Below are 15127 nucleotides of genomic sequence, written 5' to 3' on the forward strand. Positions count from 1 at the left end.
GGTCTATAAGATGAGGCTGGAGGAAGGGAAGAAAGGAAATTAATTCTTTCAGCAGCATGAAGAAGGCAGGTAATAACGCCATTGTATTCTGTGCTAGCTAGATCTCATCTGGACATCTAATTCTTGTTGCCGTAAGATTTCATTCATATTGCTATGCTTTAAAACACCCTGACAAATTTGAATTTATCAAGAGGAGGTTAACAAAAATGATGACCAGGTTGTACGTCATGATTGTGAAATTAAGTGGAGATGTTTGTCTCAGTTAAGAAGAGAATTATAGGGAATATGTTAGTTGTCTTCAAATATTTGAATGGCTGTTATGTCAAAGAAAGCCACATTATTCCATTGTTTTCCAGACGCTGTCTTTAGGAGAGTGATATGATGTGTGTCTTTGTGAGATTATGAGTTTCCTGCCACTTGAAGTTTTGAAGCAATGTTTAGATTTTTGATTGGCAGGTTGGACTAAGTAACCTTTAATTTCAGTTTGGATTTAAACTTTTATTTATGCAAAGTCGCTTACATCCTGTTTTCTGAACAGGCTGTTTCCTAGACTGTTTCTTGACAGTTTGGAAAAGTAGAAGTTAATAGTGTGCATTCACAACTTGAAAATAACCTCAAAGATAAGAAGAATGGGGCTTGGGCCCTCCCTGAATAGCCTTGTACCTTTACTCAATTTCATTGCCTTAAAGTTAGACCTGTCCACTTTTTTTTTTATCAGTTGAGTTCCTTAAAGACGTTCCAATTAAGGAAAAATTCATCCTAGGGAGACAAGTTCTGAAGATAGGGAAATTACATTGTCAATGTCATTTGATTAACACCTGAACGTAGATACACTGACTATTTTCTTTTAAAGAAGGTCCTAATGATTCTGAAAAGAAAGCATTTAATTTTAGCTTCTATTTTAACAGGCAGGAAAAAAATCCTCTATAGCAGTCATTAACTCACTGCTGAATAAGTCAGTGGCACATTAGATTAACTGAGCTCTGTATAGGCAGGCAGAGACTGTGCTTTATCACTTATAGTTAGTATCCTTGGGATGAGTTCAAGCTACATGAAAAAAATAATTCCCCTTGACCAAAGAGAAACAGATAGATCCACCAGAGATATCTCAGCGCTATTCAAGTTACACCTTCCACTGTTTTTTCCCTTCATCTTTTGAGTTTCAAAAGATATTTTAATTAAGCCAGATGTGTGGATCTGTATTTTGGGAACCCACCATTTCAAAGCCATCATAAAATTTCTGAATTCCTCTTTGGAATATAAGTAGTGAAAAAGGAATGATATTTTACTAAAAGGCTTCTCAGATTTCATAAATGGTATAAATGTCATGTTCAAAATAACTGTATCATTAAATACTTGCTTGTGTGCATACACACACACACACACATTATATGCCAATATTTTGTAATAAGATAATTTTCTGTCTTCAAGTAGTCACCATTAATTTTCTTAAACATTGAAGTTTTATAGTGTTTAATATAAGAATATTATATTCAGTATACAGCCCTACATACCCTCTAGTGGGGTGAGGGTGATGGACAGGGAAATCTGTTAGTCTAAGGCTGCATCTCCTCAAGTCCACAGCTCAGCCATTTCTTCGTCTCTTGTGTCTTGTGCTTGGGCATCGGTCACTGGAACTTTTACTTGATCTCCATTAATAGTAACTCTATTGCAAGGGAGGTAACTTTCACAGGAAGAGGTCACAAATATAATATTGTCCAATATATTTAAGAAGCATGTTACTAAAGATAGGCCGACAGCATAAAAGAGGATCCTTTAAAAGACTTATTTATAAAAAATGAATATTTTATATTGTGTTTAAGATTATGAGCTCTTATTTATTTAGTGAAATTATTTGGTCATTTATTTTTGTTTCATGGTTCTACCACTGTTCAAATGGAGTCTGATTATTCATTGAAATAGTATTTCTAAGAGAAAAACCCTGAATCCATCCAAATATCATTCAGTAGAGACTTAGTTAAATAAATCATGGTTTATCCATAAAATAAAATATTATTATTGTCCATATTCACTGATAATATTGAGATAGAAAATATGTGCAATATATTAATGAAAGCAAGTTAAAGAACATCATATATTATATAATCCTAGTTTTATTTATAGTATAAATATTTAATTATAATTACATATATTTTTATGTATGTATTCAGATGTTTAAGGTTTTGTTTGTTTGTTTGTTTTTGCGGCACACGGGCCTCTCACTGTTGTGGCCTCTCCCGTTGCGTAGCACAGGCTCCGGAAGCGCAGGCTCAGCGGCCATGGCTCACGGGCCCAGCCGCTCTGTGGCATGTGGGATCTTCCCGGACTGGGGCACGAACCCGTGTCCCCTGCATCGGCAGGCGGACTCTCAACCACTGCGCCACTAGGGAAGCCCTGTTTAAGTATTTTTACTTCAAAATTCAGTTTGTTTTGAGTTTTTAGTTGATAATTTAGTTGATTTAATAAATATAATAAATATATTCCTATTTTCTAATGCAGATCTTAACCCATTATAACAATGTGTTTTTTGCCAATCCCTTAATCACAAAATCTCTTCTGACATTAACATTTTATGTGCAGTGATTCCGTGGTTTCTTTAAGTGGATGTTATCTCTGGAATTTGTGCCAGTATTGCTGACTTATCCATTATTTTTTCATTTTTGGTGCTTTTGGTTTTAACAGATTTACTTTTTAGATTAGTTCATTTGTCCAGACTTATGGGAATGAATTGAGGGTAAAGTGAGCAGTTGCCCACACGTAAATAAAGCAGAAATCCATAGAATATGAGCCTGGTGGTATTAGCTTCCTTCTGTCAGTTGCTGTGAAACAGAACAATATAGGTGTTTAACCATCTGAAATTCACATATGATAAGCAAGTAACCTCAGCTGCATGGCTTTTCTGTCACATTAAACAGCATTCTTCTTCCAGAACTATTCCCTCCTCTCCTGTATTAAGTTTTCAAAAAATTATGAATTAATTTTATTTGAAAATTGATAAATGTGAGCAGCCATTTATACTAACTTCTGACCTGCTTTATCCTTCACAAGTTTCTTCTATTTGGCCATGAATTTTCTTTGGCTACCTTACGTTTAATTCCCAATTCTCATTTTAGATGGCTCCCAGTAATGTAAAACAGCCATTAAATTCACTTACTGGACTTCGTTTTCTCATGTCTAAAACTGGATAGCTTTCCAAAAATATTTACTCAGTACTAATTATGTGCACTATACAAAACTGAAACATAACCACTGCCTTTGAAAGAAGGAGCATGGATAATGTCCAGCTTGGGAACAAGATTGGAAAATATTATTGCCATTTTGTTTAGAAATGGCTTTAGGTTATAGTTTAAAAGCTAGTGGGGGATGTTTGGAGGCAACTAAATCAGGAAACTAAAATAAATACTAAAGAAATGAGGGTAGTGAGACTTGCATTCAGTCTACAATGACGAGGTGAATTTGGATAGGGAGGGAGGGCACATTGAATAAACAAAGGATTTTTGAGGACAGTTGTATAAATACATGAAATGTTGAATTATAGGCTTTTGTAATGTTAAATCACCTAGCCTAAAGATCTTTAGTGCTTCCTTTAAGTAGCAAAATGTGTCCTAATTATGTCCCCAAAGTTTCTTTAATACTAGCTGGGGTATGAATATAGGCCTATTACTTAAGTCATATTACTTCCCAGCTACCCAATACTCTGGGAATACTTTGTAAATTACATATGTTTTTTACATAGTAGAAAAAAATGAAACCAAAGCTTTCATTTATTCTTTATTATTTTCCCCATTTGTACCTCTTTCTAAAATGATAAAATCACAAATGCATTAATTGCTGTTAACATAATTAACTGTATAAGTAGCTTGTAAAACTCATGTGAGCTATATTACTACTTAACTTTAGAAAGTGCATTTTTGTGGTTCTATTTTAATGAATGTATTTAATTAATAGACTATAGTTTGATGCTTTTTGAGTTAATTTAAAATCACAGATTTATTTTTTCATGAGATTTATTTTTTCTTGCTCTAATGGTCATTAGAGCAATCATTGTCTTTTCAAATATTATTCCTTTTCTCTCCTGCCCCAAGAAAGAAAATATGATTATATAGTTATATGTTATTATATATGATTATATATAAATTTATATAACTAAAATATAGATGACATTTAAGGCTTTCTCTTTGGCAAGTCTAGTAATGTAGCATAATGAAGCAACTAAATTTTATTGAGTAACACAGAGGACTGTATTAAATATTTATACATATTTTCTTTCTTTCTTTTGACAAATATTTATTGAGCCCTGCAGTGTTATAGGTATTATTCTAAAAACTGTAGTTATAAGGGTGAACAAAAGAGGCACATTCCTGCCCTCATGAAACTCCTAGTCTAACGGAAAAGACTAGTAAACATACAAATAAGAATACATACTTACAGGCTAACTACATATATACATAATTATATTTTATGTACTACACATTATTAACTGTATTCAAATAAATGCTGTCCTCTAAATCTAGCACAAGAATCAAACTGCATGTAGAAGACTGATAGAACAGAGAAGACTGTAATTCTCTGAACATTTTCTCTGCAAATCCATTGACTGCTGCTCCTCACAGTGACCCAATTATTCTGCAGTTCTGAGAGTGGAGAACTGACCACATAGTATGCTGTCTGAAGTCTTTGGCCAGGAGAGACTAACACTTCTCTTCATACTTTCACAAAAAAGGAGTTGGTAATAGCAACTTTTAAGTCCTGAGGCTTATTCTCATTGGGCCATTGGCCAAGAACAAACAAATCAACAAACAATAAAACAAAGATCATGTAAACTAATAAAACCTCTTTCTAAATACTTCTCTGTATACTTCCAGAGACAACTCCACAACTTACTTAAATGACTGAATTCACAAATTTTAAATGTTAATTTACTCTTCTTTGTTTTAGTACTAACACACACGTACACACACACACACACACACACACACATTTATAGCATTTAACCTCTAGGCAGGCATGAATAATCATGCATACATATCATCATTATTTTTGCATCACTGCAGTTGAATAAAAAGATTCTAAAATGTTGTGAGAGGGCTTCCCTGGTGGCTCAGTGGTTGCGAGTCCGCCTGCCAATGCAGGGGACACAGGTTCGTGCCCCGGTCCGGGAAGATCCCACATGCCGCGGAGCGGCTGGGCTCGTGAGCCATGGCCGCTGAGCCTGCACGTCCGGAGCCTGTGCTCCGCAACGGGAGAGGCCACAACAGTGAGAGGCCCGCGTACCGCAAAAAAAAAATTAAAAATTAAAAAATAAAATAAAATGTTGTGAGAGTACAAGAATACATACTTCTTGTTGCTTTGCTCATGGAAATAATAAATTACATAGATAATTGTATATTTGCAAAGCATATTTGTGCATAATTAACTAGATTTATAGTATAGCAAACAAAATGATCCATAAGTCAATATGAACTAACATCTCTATGTAAAATAGATTATTATATGCTAAGAAATGTACTTTATGTATTTCATAATGAGATTTTCCTATTTGATGGTGAACAATACTGAGCTGGGTATAGAATTGCTTTAAATGGATAGAATTTCCAAGGTATGAAAGTTTCCTTAAAACACCCAAGGATAAGACAAAAAGAAAAAAACCCCAGGAGATATCAAAATTGTTGAGACCACATGAAGAGACTAGAGCCTGTTCAATGAAGAAGTATGCGTGTTTTGCTAGCACATGTATATCAGGGTAATACAAAACTCACTGGGTTTGTGTAGTTATTGTACTTGACAGTTGATCCTGTGAGCAAAGGAGCAAGGTGAGGGAGGGAGGAAAGAGAGAAGGGAAGGAAAATCTGTAGGATGCCTTCTTCTCCGGTTAAGCACCAACCCAGTTCATGAACATGTACACTGCCAGACTGTCCTGAAAAAAACTGTGACCAACTTCAGAATCAGAGGAATGGGTTTATTGTATCAAAATGTGGTGGTAAACTCTGTGGGAAAATTAAAATAAAAATTTGCTGAAAGCCCAGCTGCCCTCAAAGCACAGCCCTAGACTGTATGTATTTCCGGTCTCGCCTGCCTCAGAGATGATTAATTTCTCAGGCGTTCTAATATATTTTAAATCAGAACAACAAAACTGGTTACCATTGCAGTTGAATGCCATTAGTTGCAAATAAGAGAAAGCTCAACTAAAACTAGATAAATAATAAAGTGCAAGTATTTTTTCCTCAGAGCTAGAAGTCTAGAGTAAGGTCAGGATATGATTCAGTGGCTCAATAATATTATCAGTAATCTAATTTCATTTTGTTTATCTACTCAGTCTTTGAGAATTGGCTTATTTCTAAAGCTGGATCCCATCATGGTTGCAAGATGTCTACCAATTTGCTTCTAGGGCCACAGACTTCCCGGTCCTTACCTAAAGAAGTGAGAGAGAGGGTTATTTGCAGGTACTTCCACAGAAGAAAGTGTCTTTCCAAGAGCTCTCCTCACCAAACACCTACAAACCTGTCCTTACACATTATTGTCTCCAGTTGGATCATATACTACCTATCTAGCCAATAACTGTGGCCAGGAAAAAGGAAAAGATTTACTTAGTTCTGAGATACAGACTCTCTCTCTAAATCCAAAGGAAGAGTCATCTTCCCCCAAGGCATCAATGTAGATACCCAAATAAACCTGAAGATGTTACAAGAGAAAGAGCATTGAAAGTCGGCGAAACAACCACAGAGTACATTGCAAAGGGTTTTCTACAAGCCTGCTGATTTACTGCTGCAGTTCCAACAATTGGACCCATGGCTCTGCAATAAACTTTTTATGGCTAGAGCCATAATTCTCAATACTTAGTGTTCATAACAGTCACCTGCTAAGCTTTTTAAAAATGCAAAAACCTGGGCTAACACCCAGAATTCAAACTCATTAGATCTGTGGCATTTTAACAAAATCCCAGGTGATTCTGTTATGGGCAATGAGAGGACCACACGGAGTTAAATTCTGTATATTAGATATATACTTTTACTTTCTCTTTTCCTACCATCACCGTAATTTCAATACATTCGTCTACATTGTCACCAGGCAGAACAATACAGAGTTGTTAGTTTGCTTTTATTTCTTTTGGTGCATGTGTTTTTAATTTCCAGGATTAGAGGAACTTGCACGTGACACAGACCTGTGTGTGTGTGTGTGTGTGTGTGTGTGTGTGTGTGTGTGTGTGTGTGTGTTTATTTGCTGATTCATGAATTCCAAGAAGCAAATAGGAAGAGTAAGGAATCATTTAGGTACCATGAAATTACTTCTATCATCCTTAATTTCACTTAAACGTCCCTAAATAGACTACTAATGTCCACTTTGAAGTTTATTTGTACTTCTGGGGCTCTTGGCTGCCACCTTTTAATAGTTCATGATGCTTTGTTTGGTAATGTAGTTAGCTTACAAAGCCATCTTTGCCAGCAATAACTGAAATGGTGAATTAATACCAATCCTAACACTATATGTGCCTTTGTGAATATGTGTGTGTATTTTAATAGTACGTATATTGGTTAATAGTATGAATATGTTTAGTAGTATGAATATAGTTACATCTGCAAGGTATGAGGGACCACCACTATGGAGATGTTTCAAAGAAATACAGTTCTGTGCAGACTTGTGTACCTGCTGATTCTAATATTGTTTTTTGGTTTGTTTTAAATATTTACTTATTTTATTTCTTTATTTTTGGCTGCATCAGGTCTTTATTGCGGCATGCAAGATCTTTCTGTTGCGGCACAAGGGCTCTTAGTTGTGGCGTGCAGGTTTTTCTCTCTCTAGTTGTGGTGCACAGGCTCCAGAGCACATGGGCTCTGTAGTTTGCAGCATGCAGGCTCTCTAGTTGAGGCATGTAGGCTCAGTAGTTGTGGCGCACGGGCTTAGTTGCCCCCGGGCATGTGGGATCTTAGTTCTCTGACCGGGGATTGAAACTGCATCCCCTGCATTGGAAGGCAGATTCTTTACCACTGGACCACCAGGGAAGTCCCTCTAATATTGTTAATTTGTTACAAACGTGCTTTCAGGTATTATAGGCTCAAGTGTAGGGTAGTACACCCCAGGAGCTTTGGCTTTAAGACTATCTAATTGCTATGACTCCTGTAAGTTTAGAATTGTCTTAACTTCTGTGCTTGCTGGTCCTTTCTTAAAATTTCTTGCTTATCCATATATAATGGAGGAATAAAATCTTAGCCCTTGTGATATTTCTTTCTTAGGCATCACAGGCTTGGTATGTTTTGTTTAACCTCCTAGTCAGTCCCTCTCCTGCCTATGTCTGTTCCTGGATTGTAAGGGACTTGAAGAAGTTTCCAAGGGACCACTTCATTTCTTAAAGGAATTTCTCTTGTAGCCCTTACAACCAGTTTTTGTTTTTGTTTTTTCCCTTAGGCTAAGTCCAATGAACATTATCTGAAATCTAGCCAGTCTTTATTCCATGATCCTTTCTCCCATTTCTTTTTCTCTTTTAGTGGATACTGAATTAGCACTTTGTGAGACAGTAAAGCACAGTGGAAAGAGTTTGGTTTTAAAGTCACGTGAGCTTGAATTCAAACTGACCATAGACAAATTGTTCAGTCACTCTGAATCTCTGTATCTTCATCTATCAAATAAGAGTACATTTCATCTCATCAGTTGCTTTATAAATTCGGTTCACATACACAAAGTGACCAGCTATAAGTGTAAGCTTTTTTATTCTTGTTCCTTTTGAATCTCCAGACTTTTACCAACAATGACCCATCTAAGTCAGCACTTCTACAAACCCCTGTGGTATTTTCCTAAAAGCGAGTTCCTGGAAGCTACCAACAGTTTTCTTCTTTGAACATGTTGTGAAGTACTTTGGACATGATAAAGCAGCAAACAGCTTTTAAATATTTATGTTCTCCACACCATGCGTGCCAAGTGTGTTTGCTCTATTTTTTTTTTTTTTTTTTTTTTGTGCCAAGGAGACAAGCCAAACAGTGTGAGAGGAAAATACTGTCAGGACACAAAGTAAGCTTGTCTAATGTGTACTCTGTGCAGATGTAACCCTAATGGAAAATAGTGGAGACTGCTCCCTAGTTACACAGTGATACCTTGAGGAACAAATCACCTGGAAACAAAACTCCTTTATAAGCAATTCAGCTGAGTAAATTTTTATTTTAAAACTACATGAATCAAATGAAGTAGTACTGGCTAGAGTAATATAATTCAACAGTAATATTCTGATAAAGCTGCAGTTGTGCACAGAGCAGAAATATCTTCTCACAGAGCAAGTCTGTTAGTATAAAGATGAAGACATGCATTCTAGGCAAAATGGTGAAGCTACTTCACTTTTGCAACACCATGATCCATCCTCCACATACATGCAGCAGATTATTACCCTTGGAGTTGTGCTGCTCTCAAAAACGTCCCCTTTTAAAGAAGGAATCAAAATGATTCACACTTTGAGTTATAGTTCATGTTACATTATATTGATTATTTAGTCGTGTCTCAATCCTGGCTACAAGTTAGTACCATTGAGAGAGACTCTGACTTAGTTGGTTTGAGATGGGCCCAGAGTTTGGCAATTCTTGTATAGATGCAGGGTTATGAACCACTGCTTTAGCATAAAGTTATGTTTTTGTAATGTGACCTCTCCTTTTGTAATATCCATGCTTATCCATGTGTGCTTGGGGTCAACCTTTAAAATGCAGGTTCCTGTGGCTTCAACGCAGAATCACCACTACTGAATCTTGAAGTGTGTGGTACACATGAGTTGAGTGTGTTTGTATGTGTATGTGACAGAGGGAGAGAGAGAGAGAGAGAATCTTTGTGTTTAACAACACTCAGAGTGATTCTGACTCACTCTAAGGTTTAAAAATTCCTACCTTTTTATAATTTCTAACTCATGGAACAGAATTTTTGACTGTCAACAATACCTTTTAATTCCTCTTTGCTAATAGAAAATTCGCACAAAGTGGATGGTTGGGGTATTTATGTTATATACAATTTATATTTTAAACAATATTATTTATAATAATTTCCACTCAAGCTAAAAAAGTTCAACCTTGTTTGCAAAAGGACAGAAAATTCAAATTCAGACAACCGAATGGTCTCTTCTAATGCTTGCTTATTTTAAAATATGAGAGTTTTTAAGTGTTAATTTAATGTAAGTACTATCCATTTATCTGTCATTATCTAATTATCTAATGAAAAATTTCTAATGTATATACAAAATTTCAAGTCAGAGACTTTTAGTCATTATTTAGAAATGTGAAATATATTTATGTTCAATCTCAATTTCTCTTTCTCTCTCTCTCTGCCCCATCTCTCTCTCCCTCTCATCTCACTCCTTCCCTCTCATCTCACTCATTCCCTCTCTTTGTTCCCACCTCATCTCTTTTCCTCTATCATAGCATCAGATGAAGAAGAGCCAACTTCAGCAGGTAAAGTTCCTGTGCTGTAAAGATTATTCCTATTTATTTTAATGCCCTTAATAATATAGACCATTTGAAATGTATTTGTTCAGATTTCAACCACAAAACTGGCACAGTTTTATTTATTTACTTTATTTCTTGAACCCATTATGCAGTCCCAGACTAAATGATGTTGGTTATAAGTTTTAAATAAAAAGAGAAAATAATTGAAAATGAACTGTCACAGAGGAAATCATAACACAAAAAATCACATCACTATTACAGAATAAGGAAATTTGGAAAATTAAAACATTGAGAAAAATGCCAGTAAGTAATAAATGGGGAGAAAAAACTAAAATGATAAAATGCAGAAAAATAATAAAATGAGGAGACTGAAATTAAAAAGAGGAAAATGATAGGCTTCCCTGGTAGCGCAGTGGTTGAGAGTCCACCTGCCAATGCAGGGGACATGGGTTCGTGCCCCGGTCCGGGAAGATCCCACATGCTGCGAAGCGGCTGGACCCATGAGCCATGGCCGCTGAGCCTGCGCGTCCGGAGCCTGTGCTCCACAACGGGAGAGGCCACAACAGTGAGAGGCCCACGTACAGCAAAAAAAAAAAAACAAAAAAGAGGAAAATGATAAAACATACTTTCAGAAATATGACTTACTATGATAGAATACTGCGTTATCAAATACGACTGACATTGAATATGATATTCATTTAAGTTTAAGGATAAAAATCATGTTGTTGCCTCAAATATTCACTTTCATTAAGAAAATAATTTTTGCAGTTATAACTTAATGGTAGTGAAACTTGGCATCATGACTATGCTCCTCATCCATCTAATCAGCATTGATCAAGAACAGGCTCAGGTCTGAACTAAATACGGTGAGGAATGCAAATGGTAGAGAAGGCATGGTATTTTCAACTTGGTTCTAGGACAGTGGGATGGGTCAAAGACCAGGCACATTTATAAGGAGAAAGAAGGCACCACAGCCAATCTGGTTAGCAAATAATAAAAAGCCCAGGCTAGCAGACTAGCAACATCAGCAAAAAGGGATAAAGCCCTGAGATGGAGGGGTTAGACGCTGGTTGGAAGAGAAAGACCAGAACTTAGCACCAGATTCTTTCTTAGGCAATTGAGGAAGGGAGTTAGGCCTGAGAGACAGGAGCAGGAAATGGTTACTGAAGCTAATGGACAAAAATGGGGCTTGATTGTATAGGAAATGGGGAATGTAGCCCAGTTATTGGAACTCAGGTACAGAATAGGGTCCTTTCAATTCATAGACCTAACTTATTTCAATTGGTAGGAGACTTCTTGATTTCTGCCTTCTTCTGGAACTGGGCAGGGATTTTTACCTGTAAAAGTGGTTCAAAACATCAAAAATTCAATGGAAGAAAATGAAATAGACATCTTACAAATATCTTTGGTAAACTCCAAGGATGCCATATTGCATTTTACTCATTATCACTGCCTTGAAATGGAATCACAGAAGATAAACTCTCAGTTAATGTTTCATTTTCATAATATTGTTCGATAGTTTATAACCTGATTTGGATGATAAGAACTCCCTATAATTTTCTTCTACTCTAGTCCGTATTATGTAGCCTATTTTTAGGAGCAACCTAATCACATGACTCAGTAGCAGACTTATGTGTTGTTATGAGTTTCCTTCCTCTGCCTAGTTTCTGACTTCTTTTTGCCCTGACTTGAGGCTTTAGTGTTGACAGCGTTGCTCAAAGACTCTGTCTTTCTCAGCCTTAGTTGAATTTTCTCTTGGTGTGAGTACCAGTCCTTGTGAGCCTATGTTTTTCTAGAGCAGTTTCATTCCTCTAATATTCTTACACCTCATTCCTAGCTATGTTGCCTGCCAAGCAGTTTTGGTGACTTTGCAAAAGAATTATTATTTTTGCATGATGAAGATTAATTTTAATTTAATGTAAGTAATACATATAACTATTTCTTGGTGTAATTTTCTTATTTTAAAATTATTTTAATAATTTCTCTGCTTATTAAGAAACTCTTTTGTAGATGCAACTGAACATTTTTCCCCAAATATTTATTTGACTCTAGAGTGATCTGAACATCATAGAGTTTAAATTATGTTTTTAAAATATGTTTGTTTTCATATATGACCAGATGTTTTTGTTGTGATTTTAGCATAGATGATTAGAATAGAGCAAATGTATTAAGTAATATTTTAACTAAATAGTTTCACATACAGATTACATTAACATTAAGAAAATTTGCATTTAGTAAAGCAGACATTCCTTTTATATAAAAATGCCAATGGGAGCCAAATGTTCTTCCGTTAATTTTATCAAAGTGTATAATAAAAAGTATTATTGTGTAGTTGTATTAAAACTTTTGACAAGGTACTATGAGATTTGTAAAGGCTTGATTTCATAAGGAATATGAATAATTGTGGAAAGTGGATTGTGATTTTGTTTTAGAGCTTTTTTGGTACTTCTTGTCCCCAATTTTTTCAACAACTATTTTTCTCAATTAAATATTTATTATTCTGTTTATGTGTCTTTTTTCAGTAATATTTATCAAAATATATCTTTTATTTTAAGCTGTTACCCAAAATATATTTAATATATTGTTGATAGTCTCTGTTTTAACTTTCATCTCCTTCCATCAACAGTTTATCTAGAATGATCTTTCCCATGCTCAGACTCCTTTAATTTATCTTTTTGATCCTTCTTTAATTTATCTTTCTTTCTGTTATTTCTCTATTCTGTTTAAATTATCAGTGAAATGCAATCATCTGTTTGCCACAGAAATTGTACCTGAATTAAACTTTCATATGTCCCCACGTGATATCTTTTTCAGTTTCACATTCTTCCTTCAGCTTCATGGCATAATTGGACTGTAACTTCTTCTAATAATAGTTTCTTTAAATTAAATAATTCAGATATTTCTAATAGATCTGCTACTCCTCAAAGCTCAACAGTAGAAGGAATAAAGTAAATGGGGGTGTTTCTTGCTGCCAGATAGTCACAGGCTCATGATCACCAGTTGTTAATATATTAATTATAAGTTAAAAATTAATATTTTTAAAAACAAATATATACATGGTTTATCTAAATGTGCAGGTGCCTAGTGGATACTACTGAATGATACTATTTATTAAATATTTGCAATGTATGGATATTATATAGCAAATCTAAGTTATTTTTACCCCAGAGGTACACAGAATTGGATTAATTATAATTCAATAATCAGAAAAATTCTCATTGTCCAGAATACTTTTTAGAGAAAATAATAGGTTTCTGTCTGGACTAACATATAGTATAAAAAAAATTAGAAAGAGACAATATACCTCTGAGAAAATTAATGAGATATTAGATAGTGTTTTACTTGTGTTATAATGATGCAAAATGATTGTGCTTTTCTCTTTACAATAGAGTATATTTGATTTGACTTAAATTTTGAATTTTTATAACTGCCATCATTAAAACAGACAAGTGATTCCTCTACTCTGTTACCATATGTTTCTGTTTACAATATTTTTATGCTTCGCTCTGTCTTTAGTCATTTTTTCAAATATGTGTAATTTCTCTTATTTGAACCTCTAAATTGCCATGCAAAAAGCAAGTGCTTAGTAACTGCTTTTTTGGTGTTGATTTATAGAGGGGATGCATAATATGTCACATCTGTGTTTCTACTCATGGAGATGTATCCCCTTATTGAATATGGAGCATCCATTTGTTAATTATTTTCATCTTCAAATGTTCTCATGGGATGCATTAGCCCAGAGCAACATGTTTGTAGTATCTGAGTTACTAGGGCAGTTTCACCTAACACCTGTTTCTTTAACTACCAGAAGTTTCTTTTTATTTATCTTAGTTGAATCTTATGTTCAGCTATTTAAACATCTTATCATTGAGTACAAAAACACATCTATGAACTGTACAAGAAATTCCTTCAAACTAGGTTATATCCTAAGATCTAATTATAAACTAATGCGATTCATTTTTTTAAAGAAACCATAACAGATACTGTACCTCCAAATGAGTCATGTTTAGAGGTGATATATGTAATCCAATTATGTTGCTGCTGCTCAAATAATTTTGGTAACTCTCTTTTGAAATTTCCTTCAGATATTGCAACATCAGTTATTCCCTTTTATAGTCTCAGAACTGTGCTACTATATTCATCAGACACTGGTCTAAAAAATAGGCCTTCAAAAACAAAGATTTGCAAATATTAAGAGAGTGTGCATGTGTGTGTGTGTGTGTGTGTGTATCTGTAGGTGTAAGATACAGATCTGTTTATAACTTTAATAACACTCTTTAATAGAGTTAAGTCAGTGGCTGCTTCTCCCATGTTGCACAAATGCAATTTCTATTTATCTTCTATTTAAATTTCATAATAAGGAGAGACTTGATAAACTGATTACGCCAATGCCTTTGTCTGTGTTCTTTAAGAAATTAAGACATTTACATTAGAAAATTGACTGCTACAAATGAACTAATCCATATAAAATTTAATTTATTAACTATAAGGTCTATCAAATTAGCCTTATTGTCATATAAATTTCTTCATTCCTCTTTATTTTTTTTGTCTTATTAGCTATTATTTTACCTCTCTATAAATACCATTTATTCATCAAATTAATGAAATCATTATAAGAATTAAAAGAGTACTAGGAATGGAAAATGTTACTGAATGGGATCAATCAGTCAGAAAATGACACAGTTGAGATATTGTAGCTGTACAATAAATCAGTG

The 15127-nt window shown here is 34.7% G+C and overlaps 1 protein-coding gene across 2 annotated transcripts in view; it reads left to right on the forward strand.

Moving 5' to 3' along the window:
• The window catches only part of EDIL3 (EGF like repeats and discoidin domains 3), a gene marked incomplete at both ends in the record, with an annotated part of 432654 nt that overhangs the window by 142410 nt on the left and 275117 nt on the right, over window positions 1-15127 (forward strand). Inside the window, one exon of one of the 2 annotated variants that reach the window (XM_079703476.1) lies at window positions 10389-10418. The exons of the other annotated variant lie outside the window; for it this stretch is intronic. Within the exon in view, the coding sequence (XP_079559602.1) occupies window positions 10389-10418 (30 nt within the window). The remainder of the gene's footprint in view (window positions 1-10388; window positions 10419-15127) is intronic. 2 annotated transcript variants of the gene reach the window in all.

The sequence above is a fragment of the Hyperoodon ampullatus genome, assembly GCF_949752795.1.
Source record: "Hyperoodon ampullatus genome assembly, chromosome: 4".
Classification (NCBI taxonomy): Eukaryota; Metazoa; Chordata; class Mammalia; order Artiodactyla; family Ziphiidae; genus Hyperoodon; species Hyperoodon ampullatus.